The following is a 20448-nucleotide window of genomic DNA, read 5'->3' as shown; positions in this document are numbered from 1 at the left end:
AAAATACCCATTTCACTTCTGCTCTGGCAAATGAAAAGGCCAGATCAAAACCTGAATCAACGTGTGGGGCAGTTCTCTCTGCCTTGGAGGGACCAACAACCAATTCAAATGCCCTGGTACATTACTGGCATAATACTAAGTCCCACAAAGGTTCCCACCACTCCTAAAGAGGCTTCTCTCCCCCATTTTTCTCCTCCTGCCTGTTTTGGAGAGCAGAGAGAGCTTCCCTCCCACCCCAGAGTCTGTGTTCTGGAACTGAGCCTCAGTACTGGGAGTATAAAACTTTGCAGCAAACCCATAAATTCCTGTGTAATGTTTCCTATGAATTCTCCTGGATTATACTGCAGGTTTTATGAATGCTTTCTAACAAACCCACCACTTGTGATATAACTAGCCAGTCAAGTGCTATCTGGGGAAATTGTATTGCATTAATTTTCTTAATTTTTACTTCTCCTGCAGTCAGTTCTTCTGCTCCTCCCTCCCCACACAGACACTTCTGCCACTCAAGGGTATTAGAGTCAACTTTATGTTGTCTATAAAACCAGGTCATCATCGGTTCAGTCCCTCTGCAGCTGTTTCTGTTCCTCTGGCCATTCAGATGGCTGCAGACTTGGAGCAAGGTGCAGAACAGGAGAGTTTATGGCTGAGCAGATGAACCAGGGAGACTGAGAGGCTCAAACACAATTAGCCATGTGTTGCAGAAGGGGTGAGCAAGGTGCAGAGAGATCGTGTCCTTCCAAAGGTGCCATGTGGGATTCAGGGCAGAGGTAGGAAGAAAAAAAGCACATCTCCTTGTTTCCTAAGTCACAACAACCTTTTCTCAGTCCCAGTCTGGTGCAGGAGTCTCTGCTCTGTGTTGTGGGTGGTGTGGTTATCACCAGGAGCTGAGTAAAATCTCCTCATCAGGAAAAAAACAACCAGAACTCTGTTGCATGATAAACACAGGGAAGGTTTGAGTTTGAAAGTGCCTCTTGACCTCTGGGCTGCTCCAGATCCCCTTGGGTGTTTGCCTGTGGGGAGCTGTGGACCTTGGCTCCCTGATGAGAGTGGACTGAGGCTGTACAGGAGCAGCTACAGAGGAACCACAGGGGTGAGTTAGATGAGAAAAACATCTCTGCATGTTCTGCACTTGTACATCCCCAGACCTGCTGGATCATCCCTGGAGGGAGCAAATGAGTAAACTTGACCCAAAATGCCAGAAAACAGCGCTCTGGCTGAGCCAGGGGCTGAACTGTCTCCTTAGCAGTGAGGCTGTTGCTGTGCTACAGGTACACCTGAAATACTACTCGCAGATTTCCAGGCATTGATCCAGGGTGGCTTACAGGTCTCAGGCCTGGGAAATAAGCTTGAATGGTTATAAAAGGTATAAATTACTTTAAATTAATCATTGATTTAATCCATCTCTCCAAGAAGCCAAGATCACCATGTTATTGAGTCACGAATAAGCTGTAGTTGGATACAGAACTGCTTGAGAAATGCACATACTCAGTACTTTGGCTTCTTGCTCCTTCTATGAAGCATATACCATTTCCCACTGAGATGAGTAGGTGTTGTACAAGCCCCAGCAGTGAGCAGAAAATCTCACAGGGAAGTACCAGTGCACTTTCAATCCACCCAGCATCAAATTGCACCCATTTGAACATAGAGAGGAGCCAAGAGAAGATTCCTCCCTGGTGAGTTAGGGATGGGGGGAGTGTTTGCCTCCAATTTTATAAAATGGGGTTAAACGTGACAAACACCCAAGTGAGACTGTGATCTTTCTGTGCCTGCAGATGCCCTGAGCAGTGCCTGGCATAGATAAGGGATCAGCTTCCTCGTGGGCAAGCTGGTGGTAAAAGCCTGGAGGCAGAGAAGACGTGGTGCCCTTGGTAAGGTGAGGCTTTTAAGGAGGATGGAGGCCCTGGAGAAGATGCTGGAGACCATCTGATGAGCTTCTTCCCTGACAAAGCAGTGCCGACTTCTCTTGTAGGCAGCCTGGCAGCTGCAGCAGCAGAGGGGGAAGGCTGGGGGCACATACAATGAGTCCCCCCAATAATTTCATTGGAGGAAAGATGACAGCAAGGAGATGGCTAGAAAACTGGCTAAGGGAGCAGCAAGGAGCAGTAAGGGACATGCTTAATTATTTACAGACCATCAGATTCGGCAAGTCGTTGAGTTACTGCACTTAATGAGGTAGCAGTTGTGAGCATTCCATGTGTGTGCTCCGGGCCCATCTTGAGTGCAAAGGAAAACACATCAGCTGAAAGCTCTCTCCGAGGTACTTAATGAGGTGCCCCTCATTAGCTGAATGTCTAGAGCCGGCTCTGTGTTTGCTCCCAGCCTGGTGATCCCATGGAAAAATTACTGCATGGTGCTGCTAACACAGTTCAGTCCGTAACTGGAAGGGGATGGGAGTGTGCAGAGTCAGATCCTGAAAAGAGATGAGAAAAGCAAGTCTGCATGGAAACCAGCAACAGTCATTAGGAAGGGGGTTTCTTCGGTGGAGGTAAATTCTGTGCTGGCTGGGCAGGGACTGCAGATCAGAACTGAAAATGAATGCTAAGCAGAAGCTCAGATCCCCATCCCTGTCTCTGAGGAGGGAGGGAACATTCAGTTCTCATCTGACCAGAAAGCCAAGGGAATGCTTCTATAACCCCCTGTCCTTTTTTAGATAAATTAATGATCAATTAGAGAGCATGTGTAAAGATGAGGGGGAACCTTGTGTTCAGAGGAGGCAATTTCACTCCTTTTAAATAGTCACAGAAACAGTCATCCAAGTTGTTTCCATTAGTTGGGTTTATTTATTTTTCCTTCTCTTCCTTAATCAAGTTTGCAGCATCTCAGGCTTTTCAGAAAACAGCTGGTGAATTCATCCCATATCCAAACACACTGCAGTATTTTCAGGGCAATCTCTCACTTGCTGGGCATGAGAAAATTGTTGCAAACCCACCCTGGCTTCATTAGGTCCTGCAGATCATTCCCCAGCAGTTTGCTGTAGCAATAACCACCTCCCCCAGCCAAGCCAGCGCTGGCCAGGCTTCTCTCCCAGCTGCAGTTTCTTACCCTCAGCCTCAGATGCTGCTTTGTTTGTTGCACAGTTTGATCTTCAGGATGTTGGATATGCAGACTATTTTTTCCAATTTGCTTAAAATGGTGGTGAGTGATTCTAGACACCACTTCTGCTGCCCAAGGAATACACAAACAGCAACTCCTCGCACAGACAGGTTAAGTGTCCTTACTCTCTTTTTACAAATGATTTAGTGAGAAAAAGAGTGAAACCCCTATCTTCTGCAGACCTTAGAGAAGCTGAGTCCCCTGGGTGGTGGGATGGGATGGGATGGGATGGGAATGTTCACAGCATCTTTGCAGTTATGCTGTGTCTCTGGACGTTGCACAAACTCTGAAAAGCCTCTCCACCGCAGTTTCCTGCTCTGACAAATGTGTGTATCACCATTCCCCTGTCCTCTCTCAGACAGAAATCCCTCACGTCTGTGTGTTTATGTAGCACCTGGCACATAAACGCACATTTAGTCCCTGATCTCTGTGGAAGGGGTGAAATGTTAGTGTTACAAAAAGCATACTGAAAGGTGATGAGGGAAGGGATGTCCAGCTCTGACCACATTTGTGGAAAAGTCCTCCTGTAAAGCAACATCTGCTTTCAATAGCACTTTATGATTTCTTCGCTCTACGCTTCTTGCTAAAGAGGATGTCAGATTTAATCAGAATTTCCCATTACCCTGGTAGTGATGATAGCTGAGTGCCTTGTGTTTAATTCTTACCTCATTTGCATCTCTGGGTGAGGAGTTAACAGGGTCTCACTGATGCTCAAGGCAGCTTTTCCCTGCCTGCAATGTCTGCATGTGGGGTGGGAAAGGAAAATAGTGCAATTTCAGTGAGTTACAGAATTAATCACTAAACCATGTCAACAGAAAGGTGTCTCTGTCTGGTTCTTGCCCTGCCCCAACAGTTATTCTCTCAGCCTGAGTATGTGAGTAGTGCTTCCCTGTATCTGCTGGTGCTCACCCAGCAGCACAGCCTGCTGGTGCTCACCCAGGTCCCACTGCTCTGAACCCACTGACACCAACACCTGCTGGCATGTCTCTGAAATGGTGTGTGCTGGAGGAGAGAGATTTGTTTCCTAATTTACCTGTTTATGGATCCCATCAGTCTGTAAATGGTGTGGTGGAATAGGAACTTCTGTTTTGTGCCAGTTGCTTAAAAGAAAAAGTTCAGTTTGTCAGTGAGGGCAAACACTGGTGACTGCTCTTTGCAGGAGGTGCAGCTTGTTTGACTTGGGGTTCTTTGTCTCTCTCTTCAGCTACTGTAAATAAAACTCTGCAAGGGTTATATGACCATACTGCTGCTTTCTGCTGAGGATCTTTTTCCAAAGCGTGCTGAATTAATCATGTATGAGCTGCCATAGTTCTCATGGCACACGGGATTTCTTTTCCTTCTCTGGATCCTGTTTTGAAGGCAAAAAGATCCTGGTCTACCACATGCAGCTAATCTCAAACCTGTGAGAAGCAGCTGCTCCCTACGGGACCAGTGGGTAGTTATGGGGTCTGGTGAGGGGGGTGTGCTTCTCTGTGTCTGCTACAGGCAAACACAGGAGGACTTCTGGTCTGTGGCATCTGAGAACTGAATCCATCCTGACAGCAGGTACTTTGAGGGAGAGGAGAAGCTGCTCACTGTGTCCAGTGACAGTGCTGGGAGGGCAGTGGAGGAACAGAGAGGCAGAAAGATTAAGTGTATTAGTAGAGAGGCTTTGTGGCAGAGCTAATGAGTTGGAGTCAAGTGTTTTAAACAGATGCTTCCCCAGGCTCTGTGTAAAATAAAACTTGTGAAGGCACAATGGTGCTAGGCAATGTTTGACGTGATGACCTTATAATCACTTCATTTAAGGATGTGATTAATGATCTGTGCTATGCCATGTTATAACTTGATATCCCATGTGGAGGCCAGAGACATCTGCTGTGTTACAGAGGGTAAATATTTGCAAGGCAGCATCCTACAGACCTTATTCAAAGCTTGCTGAAGTAACTGCAACAACTTCCATGAAGTTCTGTGGGATCTGCCTAAGCCACAGAAAGGTCTGAACGGTCTGGTTTTTTCCTGCAACCTGCAGTTGAGGAGATAGGATACCCACTGAAAAGGTTTCCAGACCTTCACAGAAGGACTTCCAGTGCTGACCTTGAATTTTCACTTAATTCTTGCTTATTTTGCTGCTCTGGAGAGTTAAGGACTCACTCTCTGAAGAGTTCTACCATAGTACTACAGAATGAGCCATGAGGGGCCTGAAAGTTTTTGCAAGTCACAAAAACTTTCAAGAGATCACACCCGTGTCTGAGCTCTTAGATATTTTGAAGGGACATGAACTGTATCACCCTGACATTGCTTTTCTGCCTGTATTTCCAGGTCTTAATCATCCTTGTTGACTTCGTGTTGCCTTGTGAAGCCCCAGTCCTTGGGTGAAGACTGTTGGATGTGAAACAAAAGCATCAGCTCCCTAAGCAGTGACAGGCTGATCAAGGACGTGTCTCCTCTTCAGACAGAAACACCATCTGTTCATGATGTTGAGTCTGACATCCCTCAAAGCTAGCTTTTCCGGGAATCCAAACTGGCAAGAGTGATGTGATTTGTGCTGCTGGTAATTAGTATCTCTTGTGGTCTGGCCTGCTGCAGGTTGACCACCAGGTGGATATAAGAGGCACAAATTAAGTCTCTTTTTGTTGTCTCACAAAGCAACATCAGATCTGTTCCAAAGGGGAATTGGTCTCCATGTCCAGGGACAGGTTGAATTTGGAAAGCTATAATTCATCTTTTCACCCATAGTAACTAGCTTAGCCTGCTTCCACTGGGAAACAGATGCTGTTGGTCTAAATCACCGTGTAGGTGCTTTTCCCCATGGGGATGAGGGATGAACTCCTGTGGTACATCATCCAGTGTCAGAAGGTGGCACAGCTGGCTGGCCTCTTCCTCGTGTATAGGGCTCAGCCACAAGAATTGGATTCAGAGAAGACATGGTATATGGTTATTGTTTCCTTTCAGATTCCATCATTTTCATTTTTCTTCATGATCAAAATTCCAGTTCACCACTGCTGGTTTGTGATGCCACTAAAATCCCATCCTCAGGAATGTCCTCAAATTCACCTAAGGCATACTCCCGATAGGAAGAGCATAAATTCTCTTGGAAGGACAGTTCCTTGTTCCTGTAATGTTTCATGTTTGGGGCCCGACTCTGTTCTCATGAATATCAGTGGCTCTTGTGGTGCTGCTTCCATTGCCTTGGCAGCTCCAATGCAGATCACATGTATTGGTGTATTCTCCCTGGAAAAGAAGGGAAAGACAAGTAAAACTATAATAGTGTGTAATGTGTAACATACTACGTACAAACTACAATACACAAACCAAACTCTGATTTCAGTTAATGAGGAGCCAACAGTCCTTCAACTAAATCTCTACCAGCCACTTCTTTTAAAGAAGAAGATGTAACACTGAAGTCTCTGATGAACCACATTTGAAATCACGAGGGAGAGCAGCTGATGGGCACACTCTGTGGTTTTGTCTCTTCCAGATCAACTACATCTTGTTGAGATCTGGTCAGCAGAGAGATCCATGATATGACAGAGGGAAGTGAGCTGGGTGTTTGACTCCTGGGAGAATAAAGCCACATAACTTCAGGTCTGCTCTCCCAGTGATGCTGCTTGTTAATTAGGTTGTCAGTGAAGCATTGAGAATTAAACAGAGGAGACATAATCCTCCCTGCAAGGTAATTAAAAATATTTGCCCCTTGCTGATAACTGACCCGCTGATTTCCTCCTGTTTGAGAAAGCTTCATAAAAAATTACTGAACTCTTTTTGTAATAGGACAGCCACTTGCACAGATGTTTCCTGTCTGATGACTTTCCAGTGTTCTGAGAAGGTGTCACAGGAAGGAGAAACTTGTTTGAAATTCTGAAAGCCTGTTTTGTTTGTTTGTTTGTGCAGAGGGGAAAAATTATCTCCAGATCATTTTAAAAACCATAACAAACCACAAAAGTGCTCTGGAAGTAGAGCATCAGATCAGAGGGTGGAAGCAAAGCTTTAGTGATGCTGGAAGTCAGGCTGATGGTACCTGCTGACTGTCCAGTTGAGATTCCCATCTGTTCAGGGCTCAAATCCCACACAGCATGGCACGAAGGCAACTCTTTATACCTTTCTCAGTCTGTCTCCCAGTCTTTCCTGTTCTGATTTCAGGCACATGGTGAGGAGCTACAGCAGCCTGAGGAGATGCAACCTGGTGAGCAAATACAGGTATTCTGCCTGCAGTCTTCAGCTGAAATGATTAATTGGGAGCTGATTGAGCCCTGCTGTAAGGGGGTTGATGGACAGCATGAGAAGCCATGGGCATGGGAACATCTGCTGGTGGAACTCGGGACAGCTGGTCCTGATGCTTCAGGTCAGGAAGACAGTGTTGCTCATGGTGAGAGAGCTCCTGGGAAGAGAAGAGTAAAAGCAGGAATCATCCCTGCTGAGATGCACTGAGTACATTGGATATTGCAGTTGTACTGAGTGAGACTAGGCATGAAGTGTGTCTGCCAGGTCTCTCTGATAAGGAAAGCCAGTTTGGGTCTATATTCAGAAAAAACCCAAAAGTTTCACCCTGATATGGGAACAATCATATGGGACTAGGTAAAATAATCTACCTTACCTATTATTCTGCCTCAACAGCTCTCAATAACAGAGGCTTAGATTAGAAGGACAGTGGCAAACCTAGAGCAAGCTTTCCTCCTTAGTCATTCCCAGTCATAACATGGTGAGCCAGAAGCTGCAACTGGTCTGTTGTGTTTGACAGTCCAGTTTTATCTGTGTTCTGGGTCTGAGAACATTAATACTGGTGTTCTTCACAGTAGAGTCCTGTGATTTTAATTACACATTGTACAAGGAAGTGTCTCCTTCGTGGGTTTAAATCCCCTGCATTGTAAATTCACAGCTGCCTCTAGGAATGACAAATACTAATCTCTTTTTTGCCTTCTTCTTTATGTTGTAGACATGTAAACATTGCTACAGAAACTGACCTTTTTTCCCTTCTGAAGTGCCAGAGACAGCACAGAACCATGAGACAGAGAGGATCCTGCCATAGTGCAAACTTTCAGACAGACATGGTGGCATTCAGAGCTGGTTTGGAGCAACAACAGATTCAGTCTGGCATTTCCTTCCCTAAAGAGGCAATTAAACTGTAAACTCACAGAGAGGTGCCAGTTCTGGAGATCTCATGGAAATCTGCAGGGGGATATTTCTGCAGTGACCTTTGTCTAATGATCTTATTAAGGGCTATAAACTTCCAGGCATTCTCTGTCTCCCACACACTTTTGTGTGATGGGCATGGTTCAGTTGGCAGCAGCATGGGCTGCTGCATTTTGGTCTTGTCATGCTGAGGAATTGGGCCATTGGCATGCTGCTGTTCTCCTGAGTGTGGATGCTGCTCGTGTGCCTTCACTTGAGTATGAGTCCCAAACAAAATCCTTTGAAACCTCCACGGATCATTCTCACCCTTCCCACCTTTTTCACTTATCCTTGCAGAGAGAAAACTCACATAGCCAGTGTGTTGTATGAGGGCTTCATATGTCGTAGTCACCATCCTGACCTGCTCCAGGCCAGGAGGTGATGGCACTGAAGCCCAGCCTTTGTGGGTGCAAGAGGGCTTGAGACAGGTTTCTTAGTACTGAAACCAGAGTCAGGAACTGACAGTGGGAAAAGGCAGGCAGACAATGTTGCCTCACATGCAAAAATTTCTGACTTCAGCTAATTTCTGAATTCAGCAGAAGCAGGGTACAAACAGCTTCTCCCAGAGGAATATAATTTCTAATCAGCTGAGAGTTGGGATCTTTTCTCTGAAGAAGGCAGGGCTTCCAGTGCCTGGCAAGTTTAAAACTAGAAGCCATCAGTCTGGCAAAACCCCCTTGGCAAATCATGAATGCTCATGAGCTATCAAAGCTCCGCAAGGAAATGAATCTGCTCTGATTTATACCAGTGGGAAATCTAGCCTTTAATTTTACTTCTTGAATTAGCAGTTGTTTTAATCACATGAATGCAGTCTGCCAGGTTGTCAGGGCCACATGTGCGAAACACAGAATTATTGTTTCAGTGGAGCTCGAAATATGCAATGTTTCAGTAAAGCATTTTTATTGGGTTTATGGACCATTAAGCAGAAAGTGTGATGGAGAGACATGCAACAGCAAAACAGAAGCAGAAGCAGCCTTCTTCATCAGTGCTTTGAGCAATTAGGGAACAACTCACAGGTCATTCAGTATTAATTGGCCCCCTTTGGAGCTTGAGTGCTTTATGAATGCTATTATACAACTTGATAGCAGTGGGCTCGAATCAAAGACCCTGATGGTCTCTTTCCCTCTGATATCCACTGTTCCTACATAAACAGGGCTTATTCAGCTGCTTCTGTTGAGCTCTGTGGAGTTACACCAAGAATGAGTTCAGCCACTCCGGTTTCTACCCAGCAACAGTCAGCAAACACTAAACACCAGTTCTGCCACATGTACAGTTGTCTCTCTCAGATGTGCCAGAGGGTGATTTCTCTAGAAAATCTTCAATTGTGCACTCTCCCCTCACTTCTCTGATAGGGTTGAGTACTGAGCCATTTTGAACTTCATGTTACGAGTCCAGGGAATCCCTAGAGGAGACACTGCATCTCTGGAAAGATCTGAAATGAGATTACCCAGTTATTTCTTTCTATAAGCCCAGGCAGTCAATGCATCTGATCAGCACTGCTTTTCCAACACCCTCCTGCCCTCTTGCTCAAACAATGCAGTGTGCCGTTGGCTTTACTTAAGCTAAGGAGAAAACAGAGTTGTCTTCCTTGGCAGAGAATGAACCTCTTTCTGAAAAGCTTGTTTTTGCCTGAATTTCTAGGATGACCTGCAAGGTGAAATGCAGTATGGTGCAGTAGAGGAGGATGCTGTATTAAGAATACTCAGGCTGGAGTGGTGCCTGGAGAATAGAGAGAAGTAAGTGTTCATTTCCCTTCAGTGATTTCTCTCTTTGACCTTTGTTTTTCACCATCTTTTTTACCATTCTCCTTTTCTCTCTCTCAATCATGAAAGCAGTAATTTAAGAAAGAGGAGAGCATGATTGATGTTCAGTCAGCTCCAGCCTGGTTTGTACAGGATTCTTCTGCAATAAATTGGAGAGGAGCCTCTGCTCAGCTGTTGCTGGCAGCATCCAGGCTGGTTACAGCAAGTGTGGGCATGGAGAGCAGATGAGGACATGTGATTATCAGCACCTCTTCAGCTGTGGGTGGATTATCTGCACACCATCCAGTGCATAAGTTGCAGTTTGCTATGTTTCCTGTGGTCACCAACTCTGCAAACAGACAGAGGTTGGCTTCTTAATATGGGAGTTAAGATTTTGACTGTGCTTGCAACAGGGTCTAGCATTAGACATGTTTTTAGTGTAAGTGCCTTTGAGTGTACCTGAGATCTGATTGCCACTTTAAACATCAGTTTTGCATCTGGGGACAGTTTTCTTTTAATTTGCCAGCCCCCCACACCCTGGAGGTTCCGCCTCTGGAGGTCCTGTCTCAGCACCCCTCACTGCCGGCCGCCCAGCAAAGACTCCCTCCTGCATCCCTCCTGCATCCCTCCTGCATCCCTCCAGCATCCAAAGGCACCGCACGCCAGTTGTATTTTTTTTTTTTTTATTCATAACGTGCGTTTCAGACCACTCGTGTTTGAGAGATCCGTGCCTCGCTGCAGCATCGAGAGCCTACATGCTGCTCCTTGGCATTTGGCGGTGTCTCCCCTTCTCCCCCGCGGCGGCCGCGCTCTGTTCCCCGCCCCGGGGCCGCCGCAGGGCGGCTGGGGCTGACCCTCGGCGTAGACGCGCTCCTGGGTTTCTCCTCTCCCTAGGAGAAAAAAAAAAACAAACAAAAAAAACCAAAAAAAAAGGGGCTGTTCTGCTCCGGGCACCTCTGTGAGCTGAAGGGGGCGGGAGCTGCAGCCTTGAAGTAGAAAAGGAAGAAGGAAAAGGAGCGGGGAGAGGGTGAGCGGTGCCGGACAGCGGGGAGCGGTGGGCTGAGCCTCGCTGGGCACCGCGGGTTCGTTCGAGGAGGAGGAGGAGGAGGAGGCAGGAGAGGATGCGGCGGGGCAGAGATGCTGCGGCTAAACCCCCTTCTGCCTAAGGAGAACAACATCATCCTCCGAGGGGAAGGAGGAAAGTGGAGAGAAGGCAGCCGAGCTCGCACAGAGCCTGCTGAGCTCTTTCGAGGACTGCCCGCCTGACACCCCAGCAAAGTTTCCGGACCTCGGTGACGAGCGGGGAGGAGGGATGTGAGATCCTTCTCCTCCCAGCTCACAGCTGGGCTTCCACCCCTGGCATTGCTGGGACTAGCCATGGCTTTGTCATCCCGGACCGAAGGGTGAAAGGGAGACCGGGGACACTTTTCTCCATCGCCTTCCCTGGCTCCACGTTCCAGCCCAGGTGAGTGTCCTCCCCTTCCAGACACCGAGGCTCTCTCTGGCCCTGCCGGAGAGTTTCCCAGCACTTTGCCCAGGGAAAAAAAACTCTTGTGCTTCTCCTGATAGCTACAGGGTACGTGTCTGTGTGTTTGTGAGTCTGCCTGTGTGCAGGAGGTTGTTGTAGCTGCCTGACTGCAATTTCTGTTTGCTGATCACTGTCATTATTTTGCTGTGCCATCACACCTCTAGGAAGGAGACTTATCTGAGGTCTGACAAATATTTTGGTTGTGCTGTTGCCATGAGATGGTGTGGAAGGATGACAGCTTGATCCCCCTCAAGACAACTAAGAGGGAAACGTGCTTAGCTGTACATGCTGCTGGTATGGCTTTAGATGCTCCTAAAATGCTGGATGAATATGTCAGCATGTCCTTCGAGCTCTAGGAAGTCTCAGAGATATGGATGAAAGTCTCTCTTTGCCCCCCTGAGAATATAGGGAGGGATGGATATTCCCCTGGAAGGAATCACTATAGCCTCTGGATTTCCATCATGCTAGCTTGGACATGCAGCTTTTATTCTTATATAGCAGTGCTTGCAGTAGTGCATTTCAAGCTGAAATATTGTTTGGAGAAGAAACCTACACTTCAATCCATAAGAAAAGAACCTGTTTCAAACAAAGAGCCCAAAGAGAACTTTTTACAATCCTGATGGAACAGAAGTTGTTCATTTTGGGCAGTAAAATTTGACTGGAAAGTTGGTCATTTTTTAAGCCATTGATTTTGCTGAAGTGAAAGGTAAAAGCTACCAGAGATCCTCAGGTAGGTCAGCAGTGGCAGCTGACCCACACCAGTTTATTCTTGTGGCTGAGATGGGAATGGAGAAGGACCCTGACCCTATTACCCACAGCATCAGCCTGTGCTTTAGGAAATGACAGGAGAGCAAAGATGCTTTTGCTGTGCATGACAATCAGAATAAACATGGACTTTGTGTTGTTGCAGGGATTTATTAGGTAGAGAATAGCATATGGCATTCTGTGGCTTTGGTTTGTTTTTTTGCTTTATCCTCCACTGCTCTGCTGACTTTCTCATCCCCATGTCATCTGGTTTTCCAACTGGAATCCCTTGTGTATAATCCCTGATGTTTTCCATGGAGATCAAGAAAACAGCAAACAGTGATCTACTTTCTGAATGTTCCCAGCCCAGAAATACTGTCTTCTCCGTGCTGTTGGTTACCCTGTGGTGTGTGTGCAGGTCATGTCCCAACCCTGTGACAATGTCTGTCTTCCAGGATCTTCTCTCCCCAAGCTCATGGAAGAGGTTCCCCTTAGAATCTCCAGGGAGTCCATTGCTTTCTGTTGGGAAAGATCTGTTACCCCATGTAGCTGCTCCAAGCAAGGAGGATAGGAAAGAAGTTTTGGCTTGGACATAGCATGGCCAGAACACCTGTGATGCAGCCATAGAAAGGGTGTGATAAGCCCCAGAATTGCTCACACAGTTTAAATGAGATCTCAAGCCTGACTCCTTTCTTCCCTTGTCACTTGCCAGGAGGCAGTGGCTGTTTCCTGACCAGTCACTTGGCACAACCTGTCAACTCTCTGTCTGCCTTATGGGGGTCCAAGGAGCAGCCAATGCCTCCTCCAGTCAGGCTGCAGTGTGAGAGGTCTCAGTCCTTTACATTACACATCCCTGTTTCTGTACTGTAGATCTGGTCCCCTTTCCTTCTAGGAAGCAACCATGAATGCCTGGGAAGCTAATGGTGCCTGAACCCATCCTGAACTCAGTTGGATCATCCTCTCATGTCATTTATCCTTCTGGAGTGGATCTGTGGTTCTCTTTTACCTGCTGGGGTGAACTGTCCTTGGATGGACCACCCTGACTTATCATAGTCCATGGTGCTTGAATGAGCCTCTTCTCCTCCTCCCCTGTTACTGCCTGGCAAGGTCCAGTGAGGATTTTGCCCAAGCTTAACCCCCTACATTCAGGGTTCTGTAGTGATGAACAAAAACTGCTAGGCAGAGAAAATAAGCTACCAGGGGCTGTGCTGGGTGATATCACTGTAGCCTTGAAAGCAGCCAGAAACCAGCATGGTCTCTTTACAGTGATCACAGGTGACTACTGAGAGATCCAATGGGCAACAGGTTGAAGCTCCTCTTGAAAATCTCAGTGGGAGCCTGACCTCTGGTGATGTCTTGCCTAGGAGTAGAGAATGCCAGCTTATTTGTGCATCCCACTGGATCCCAGCAGCTGTGATAGCTGCCTGGCTCTCCCAGGAGGGGGAAATCTTTCAGAGTGGAAGCGGGTGAGGGCTGAGGAGTCAAGAAACCTGGTAGAGTGAATCTGTGATGTGATTTAACCACAAGAAGCCACACAGTTCCCTGGTGAGCACTTTGCAGTGAGAGAATGTAGGAGGAAGGGCCACACTGGGCTGTCTGCAGCCTCTGTGTGCAAAAGGTTCAGAGTGGCATTCACAAGAGCTGGTCTGCAAACAGTATGTGTGTGTGTGTCTTTAACCAGAAGTTATCTTGCTGCTGGTCCAGGGCTGCTGAAGGAGGCAGAACCAGGGTTCCAGCTCACATCAGCATGCCGGGGTTCCCAGGCAGAACAAAAGGACTCTTCTAGGGAAACATGCATATGTGTTAGCCTGGCTAATTGAGAAAATGCCCCTTCTCCCTCAGACACTCTTAATTTCCTGAAAATCTTTGCCCGCTAAGAGACCCCTTCCCAGTCAGGCATCCTTAGATGAGGAAGGATTTAATCTTTTCATACACCTGTCCCTGTTGGCTCCAGCTGATGTCTCACTGAATATGAACTTCACTTGAAGTTCACTGCTGCACTTATTCAGGTCTAAACAAAAGCCCAAGCCAAGGAAATCAGATATGACACCCAATAAAGCAGCAGAGAGCTTTGCCTCAGCTGGAGATGCTGGAAAATTTTATAACCTAGGAAACATGTTGAAAATGCCAGGCTGATCCCACTGGCATGTTTCAGGGTGATGGGTGATGGTTTATTGTTTGGTTTGATGTTGGTTTTTTTTTTTTAATTTAGCAGGTGTAGACTGGTAATAGCACAACAGTGATTCTTGGCTCCTGCAGTAGAAACTGTGTGGTATCAGCTTTCTGCTGACAACACTTTTGAAAGGATTTGACAGCAGAGGGGGGAAGAAGCTCGGGAGCTAGGCAGGGGAGTAGGAGAGAGCAGACCGCTATTGTTTGCCATCAGGCTGGGAAGAGAAATGCTCTCCTGCCTGTAAAATCAAAGACATCACCAGCAAACTGCTGACAATTTGGCCTCTGGCAATTTGACTTTCCAGCGAAGTACAGCAAACACAAAGCCAGCTCTTATCACATCCAATAACCTTCTCCATGGAGAAGCTGCTACTGTCAGTCAGGGCTATGTGTTCCTGCCTTGGGTCCTAGGCTGATCCACACACAGGCTCTTTTTCAGCTTCATCATCTCAGTTTCCATGAGCCTCCATCCAGGAGCTGCTGTTGCTTGTGCACAAACATTGTGCAAGCTTGGTTTTACAGTTGCTGAGGCAAACAAGTTCCTGGTCCCTTTCTGTGGGATCTCCTGTGATCACACTGAAGACGGTGTGATTCATGGCAGAAAGCATGGTCCAGCTGACAAAACACACACATTTGAATTCTTTTCTTATAGACTTCTGTGACTGACAGTGTGTCATTCACAGTATCTGTGGATGGCATCATCCAAAGGGATAGCAAAGGACATTGAGTACACTGGGCTCAGTGCTCCAGCCTGATGCTGACTGCATGTGACCACCACGGTCAGGGGGAGCCCAAACTTGACAACAGGCTTGGATTTGTGCTTACTTGTTGGCACCAGCAAACCTGGAGAAACTGCTGGGGGAAAGGTGTGTTGGGTTCACTGCTCTGACAGCTGCATGGTTCTTTGTTCCTCTCCAGGGATTCCCAGGCAGCAGGAGACCAGAGATAGCCTTCTCAACACAGCATACACCCCGTGAGGACTGAAGTGACCTCTGAGACTCATCTCAGCATGTTCAGCGAAAAGAGCAGCGCCTCTTTGTCCCAAAAACCCATCCAGAAAAAGACCCGACCTCAGGGCCTCCCCTCCCCTGCTCTCTGCTGCGCTTGTGGACTTTGCATCATGCTAGCAGGGATCAACATCACTTTAGTGGGAGCATTTGCCTTTGGGACCTTCCTCCCCGTGAACAACCCTCCCATCATCATTGGACCCATCTTGTTGGTGGTGGCTTTCACATTCTTTGGTGCCTGCTGCATCTGCAGTCGGAGGCCCCCAGCTCATGGGGCCAGGAAATCCAAACCAGGTTCCAACATTGGGCTCATCAAACCTGGCAACACAGCCTTTGAAATTGAAACTAGTGAGCACACGGTGCAGGATACCACTGCTGTTCAGCTGAGCCCCACAAATTCCCCCATCTCCTCCAAAAAGTCCACACCGGTTCATGAGAACGCCAAGACTTGCAAACTCTTCACCATGGAAGGCAACGGGCCAGTGGCCAAATACACCACAGGAGGAGAGGCCATACAGCTCAACTTGCCCAGGGACCTGGCTGCATCCTAAACCCAGGCAGAGCTTTTGTCAGCAGCCAGCCAAACACTGCAATGGCTGGGCTGGAAAACCCTGATGTACCATCAGTCAGAGGTGTGGGAAAGGTGCTCGTGAAAAGCCAGTAGACAGTCAGGTCTCTCTGAACCAATTTAAGGGAGGAGGATGCAACAGCTGAAAAAAAAATACAGATTTTTGCCAAAACATGCCCATTATATGGTTTTTAAAAGAAAATTGATAATGATGTTGCTATGAAAAGCTGACTCTCAGTTCCTGGAAATACACTGCCTTTTTTGGGGAGCAGGTAGGAAGAGGGGAATGAATTAATTTGTCTAGTATAACATGGAAATGTGATGGTTGGAAGGAGAGGCTACATGGGACTGACAAATGACAGCTCTTTCTTCTCAGAAGTGAAGCAATTCTTGGACATAAAAGAAGCAGGAATGCAGTAAATTACAGGTTGATGCTACTCAGTCACAAGAAGATTTGGGCATTTTTAGTGCCAGACTTTTTGACAGTAGGGACAAAGCTATGTGTTTGCTATTGGAAAAGCATTGTGAAACAATCTCCCCTCTGTTGAAAATCCTTGCAACATCTTGCCTTCGTTTGGGTGATTTTGCCACCCATTGCAAGAGAAGGAATCACAAGGATCACAATTAGTGCTCGTGTTTTCCTCTTGTGTTAATGAGTTTGAGCTGCAGCTGTGCTACTCCACGAAGTATTTATCTTGGAAGGTCAGGCAGGCTGAATCCTGAAGTAACCAGAGACTAACAGGAATCTGCAAATGAAATTTTTGGGCAATGATTATGTACTGAGTGCTAGGCAACTTCCTTCCCATATAGTTGTGGAAGGCTGGCCTGGGACACATATCACCTTGGGGCAGGGAGTAGATAACTGTATGGGCTTCAGTATAGCTGTGCTGGAAGATGGTGAGTGTATCTCCTTCCCTGAAGTGACTGGGAGATCCATTACAAGGAGTGGATCTCTTCGCTGCAGGAAATGGGATCCTCAGTGTGTTCATGGGCTTGCAAAGCAATGGGATGAGCTTGCAGAAGGAAATTTATTAAGAGCTGTTCCAAGCAAAGACACCCTCTCTGCCTTGGAAAGACCCTAATCTGATGAATTAGTGCTGCAAAGGATTTGTGTTGTGACAGGGCCACGGTCCCCCTGGGCCACAAGCAGAGCTCTGCATGGCCAGGCTGTGAGAGCCACATGACTGGTGTGCTGGGTTAAGTGAGGGCAAGTTTGGTCATAGGGGAGCCATGGTGCTGTGCAGCCCATGCATGTGGTGTCCTGGTTGCTCTGGGCAGCCACTGTGCAGCTGATGACCCCTTCATGAAACTTGGATTGAGGTTGGATTGAAAAACTCCTTTGTGAAAAGTGACTAAACACTCAGTCTTAATGTGAGTCCTCCCTGAGTGCTGCAACAGTTTGCTGCCTTTAACAGCTCCTTCTGCAACAAGGAATTACATCTGTGATTTTAGCAGGGCTGGTCTATACTGGCTAGAAGGAGAAGAGGCAGGCTTGGGAGAAGGATGTTTGTGTGGGCCTGGGAAGATGTGGGTTCAAACGTTTGGTGCAGCCTCCAGGTCCTGGGCAACTCATTTAGTTGTGCTGCTGCTCAGCTCCCTGCCTGTGCAAAAGGGAAAACTCCTGCTCCCAGCTCCACTTAAAGCTGCTTCAAAGATGAGCAGCAAGGTTGGTATTAGCACACCTGAGTCTGGAGATTGCTTGAAGGTGGGTGAGCCTGCACGATCTGATCTCTGCATGATTTCCTTTAGATCTTGTTTTCACGGGTGTGCTCTGCCTCCAGCACCGCCTGCCATCGGCATGCAGGAACTGCTGTGCTGAGCAAAAGGCTCCCATGATTTTTGTCTGCCCGTGAGTGCTGTAGCAATAGCTTGCTGATGTAGGTTTGATTCCCAGCTTGCCTTTTGGAATAGCAGACAACAGTTTGGAAGTCCTTTAGAGGCGTTTCCCACATGAATATGGTTACTGCAGCACTTTTCTTTGAGCACTTGGAGCCAAAAAGTTAGTAAAATCAAGTGGTAACCACACAGCTCCCTTTTTTTATTCACTGAAGACTTGAAAGCCAAGTCTGGAGTGCATACTGGAATCACTCCTTATCACAGCTGCACCGTGAAATGCTTCCAGTGCTGGATAATACAATGGCTGATCCCATACAAGTCGAAGGCCCCTTGGGCAGGAAAGAGGACAAAAGCAGAACTTTGAGGGCCAGTTAGGAGTTTAGTGTGGTTCACTCGCATTGTGGCATCACAACCACTGCCATACAGGGAGTCCTGACACAGCCCTGGGACCTGGCATGTCCTGTGCTGCCCATACAGGTCACCACAAAGCTGGTGTTGCTCTGGGAGCTGAAATCCTTGGGACTTAACAGATGACAACCAGCAGAGATGGAACCTGGGCAAGCAGAGGTGTAGGACGAGTGAGATGCTGATCCCCTGGTGTAGTGGGTCTGTCTGCCAGGCCATGACCCCAGCTGCCTGCCTGCAGAGCCAGGTGGGCATGAGAACATCTGCTGCCTTCCTGCTTTTTCCTTTTTCTGTCTTTTGGAATTTCCATGTCTGTCTGTCTGTCTCTCCACTCTCTGACCGGCTGTTACTAATGTTGTTGTGAATCTTGTGCCTCCTCGTGTACTGGGAGATAGGGAGAGTTTCTTGTTCTCCAAGTCAGTGTTTCTGGTGTGAGTCTTTTTTTGAAATTGCTATTTCCGTGTGTGCAATGTGGAATTTGGAAAAGACAGACCCATTAAAATAATTGCACTCAGAAAGCATTTGGCCTGCCTGCTTTTTCAGTCTAACAACCACCTTCTCCCTTTTGCCTACACTGTGTGTGCCCCAATCCTGTCTGTATTCATTTTGCCTTGTGCTCCTCGCTCTGCTGCTTGATTTCCTAGAAATGCAAGTACCTGCAAGGAAAAAAGCATCCCTAAGAGTTCATGTTGCCTCTTGAATGCCACTTTTCCTTGAAGTCCTGGTTGTCTAAACACTAGTCCCACTGCCTCCTCTCACAATCCTTTCTTTGACTAACTCAGGAATAGCCAAATTCAGCCTTTTTTTTTTGTGCATGTGTACATTAACTGCCCCTGGGTACCTGAACAGACCAGGTGTGAATTGTGGTTCTCTGGTTTATCAGGAACACAGGAGAAGCAGGTTTCTGGTCTGAGGTGGATGAGGATTGTGGGCTGCTCTGATTCAGTCTCTGGTGATGGAGGACTGGATTACTTTAGCAGATCCTTCCCAGTCCTGGGTATAGATGGTATTTAATTTATGGTGCAGGGAAGGGGTGGAAGCTGTATCTGTGTGTGCTTGTGTGTGTCTAGGATTGGTGCTGTCACCTTTCTGTGCTCCTTCTGGGCTTAGCCCAACACGGTCTCTTGGAGATGAGTCAAGGAAGGATAGCACAGCGAGAATAAAGAGGATTTGAGAGCCTTGCAAATTCACCTCATCGAAGGGCTTCTCTCCCATGTGCAGCCAAGTGATTTGAGACGAGAGGAAATCTCTCCGTTCCAGGCAGGCTGGCTGGTTAAAGACCTGGGAAATGAGCTGGCTAAGAAGGCTCCACTGACAATGTGTGTAAAATGAAAACCTTTTCCCTTCAGAAAGGATTTTTTTGGCCATTAGAAAGAACTCCCTGGAGAGGTTTTTCTTTTTTTAATAGTGGGACCAGAGAAAAAAGCACAGAGCATCCATTGCCATCCTCCTGGACTTGCAGCCTGTAGTATCCCTGCCACAGCAGCTGCTCAACACTAACCTGAACCATGAGCTTCTCTCTCCATCTGGAAGAATAAACCAGAAATATTACATGAAATGTAATTAACTTTTTCTAATTTCCAGCCCAAATTTATCTGTGGCTGGTTTATTTCCTTTATCATTGTACCAACAATGGCTTTTAACCAAGATACCTTTTTACCTCCAGGAAAATTTTATCCCTGAAACATTTTAGATTTGCTGCAGATTTCCTAGAGCTTTCCTTTCTTTAGGCTGAGCTGGCTGACCCCTTCCATCCTTCCCTCCTGTGAAATACTCACCCTTGCCGAGGAGCCCTCATTTCCCTCTCTGGCTTATTGCTCTGATTTTGGCTCAGGAGCTCCATGAATGCTCCTGAACTGCCATTCTTTTGCAGGACTCACAAGTCCACAGCAAAGTTCAAACCTTCCAGGTCTGTCTTGTGCAAGAAATTGGGCATTTTTCCCTGGATAAGTCCTGGAAGAGGGAAAAAAACCCATGAAAGAGCAAAAGCATCCATGAAAACATGAAATTTCCATTTGCAAAGTCCCTCTGATAAAAAAAAAAAAAAAAAGAGCTTTTATGTCATTAGTCTCCAGTGAGTCCATAGCAAATGTGCTCAACTTAGAGGCTGAAAGGCTGGTTTTCTCCGACTGTCAGATGCTGTCAGCTCAGCTGAGCTTGCAGCATCCAGGGAAGGGATGTCCAGACACCTCTGGCAGCCCC

At 47.1% G+C, this 20448-nt stretch overlaps 1 protein-coding gene across 4 annotated transcripts in view; it reads left to right on the top strand.

Annotated features, from left to right (window-relative positions):
* The window catches only part of TMEM275 (transmembrane protein 275), a 36469-nt gene extending 17429 nt beyond the window's left edge, over positions 1 to 19040 (top strand). Inside the window, exons 1-2 of one of the 4 annotated variants that reach the window (XM_051796151.1) lie at positions 9809 to 9980; positions 15349 to 19040. In XM_051796151.1, the coding sequence (XP_051652111.1) occupies positions 15440 to 15988 (549 nt within the window). In that variant the 5' untranslated portion in view covers positions 9809 to 9980; positions 15349 to 15439 and the 3' untranslated portion in view covers positions 15989 to 19040. Of the gene's footprint in view, positions 1 to 9808; positions 9981 to 10985; positions 11452 to 11500; positions 11809 to 15348 lie in introns of those variants that run through there. The other 3 variants (XM_051796133.1, XM_051796139.1, XM_051796147.1) reach the window with 3 other exon arrangements.
* Positions 19041 to 20448: the final 1408 nt, after the last annotated feature.

Source organism: Manacus candei, unplaced genomic scaffold (genome assembly GCF_025592945.1).
Source record: "Manacus candei isolate 608988 ecotype Guabito, Panama unplaced genomic scaffold, ASM2559294v1 h1tg000005l, whole genome shotgun sequence".
Lineage (NCBI taxonomy): Eukaryota > Metazoa > Chordata > Aves > Passeriformes > Pipridae > Manacus > Manacus candei.
This window is presented reverse-complemented; position numbering and strand designations above follow the sequence as displayed.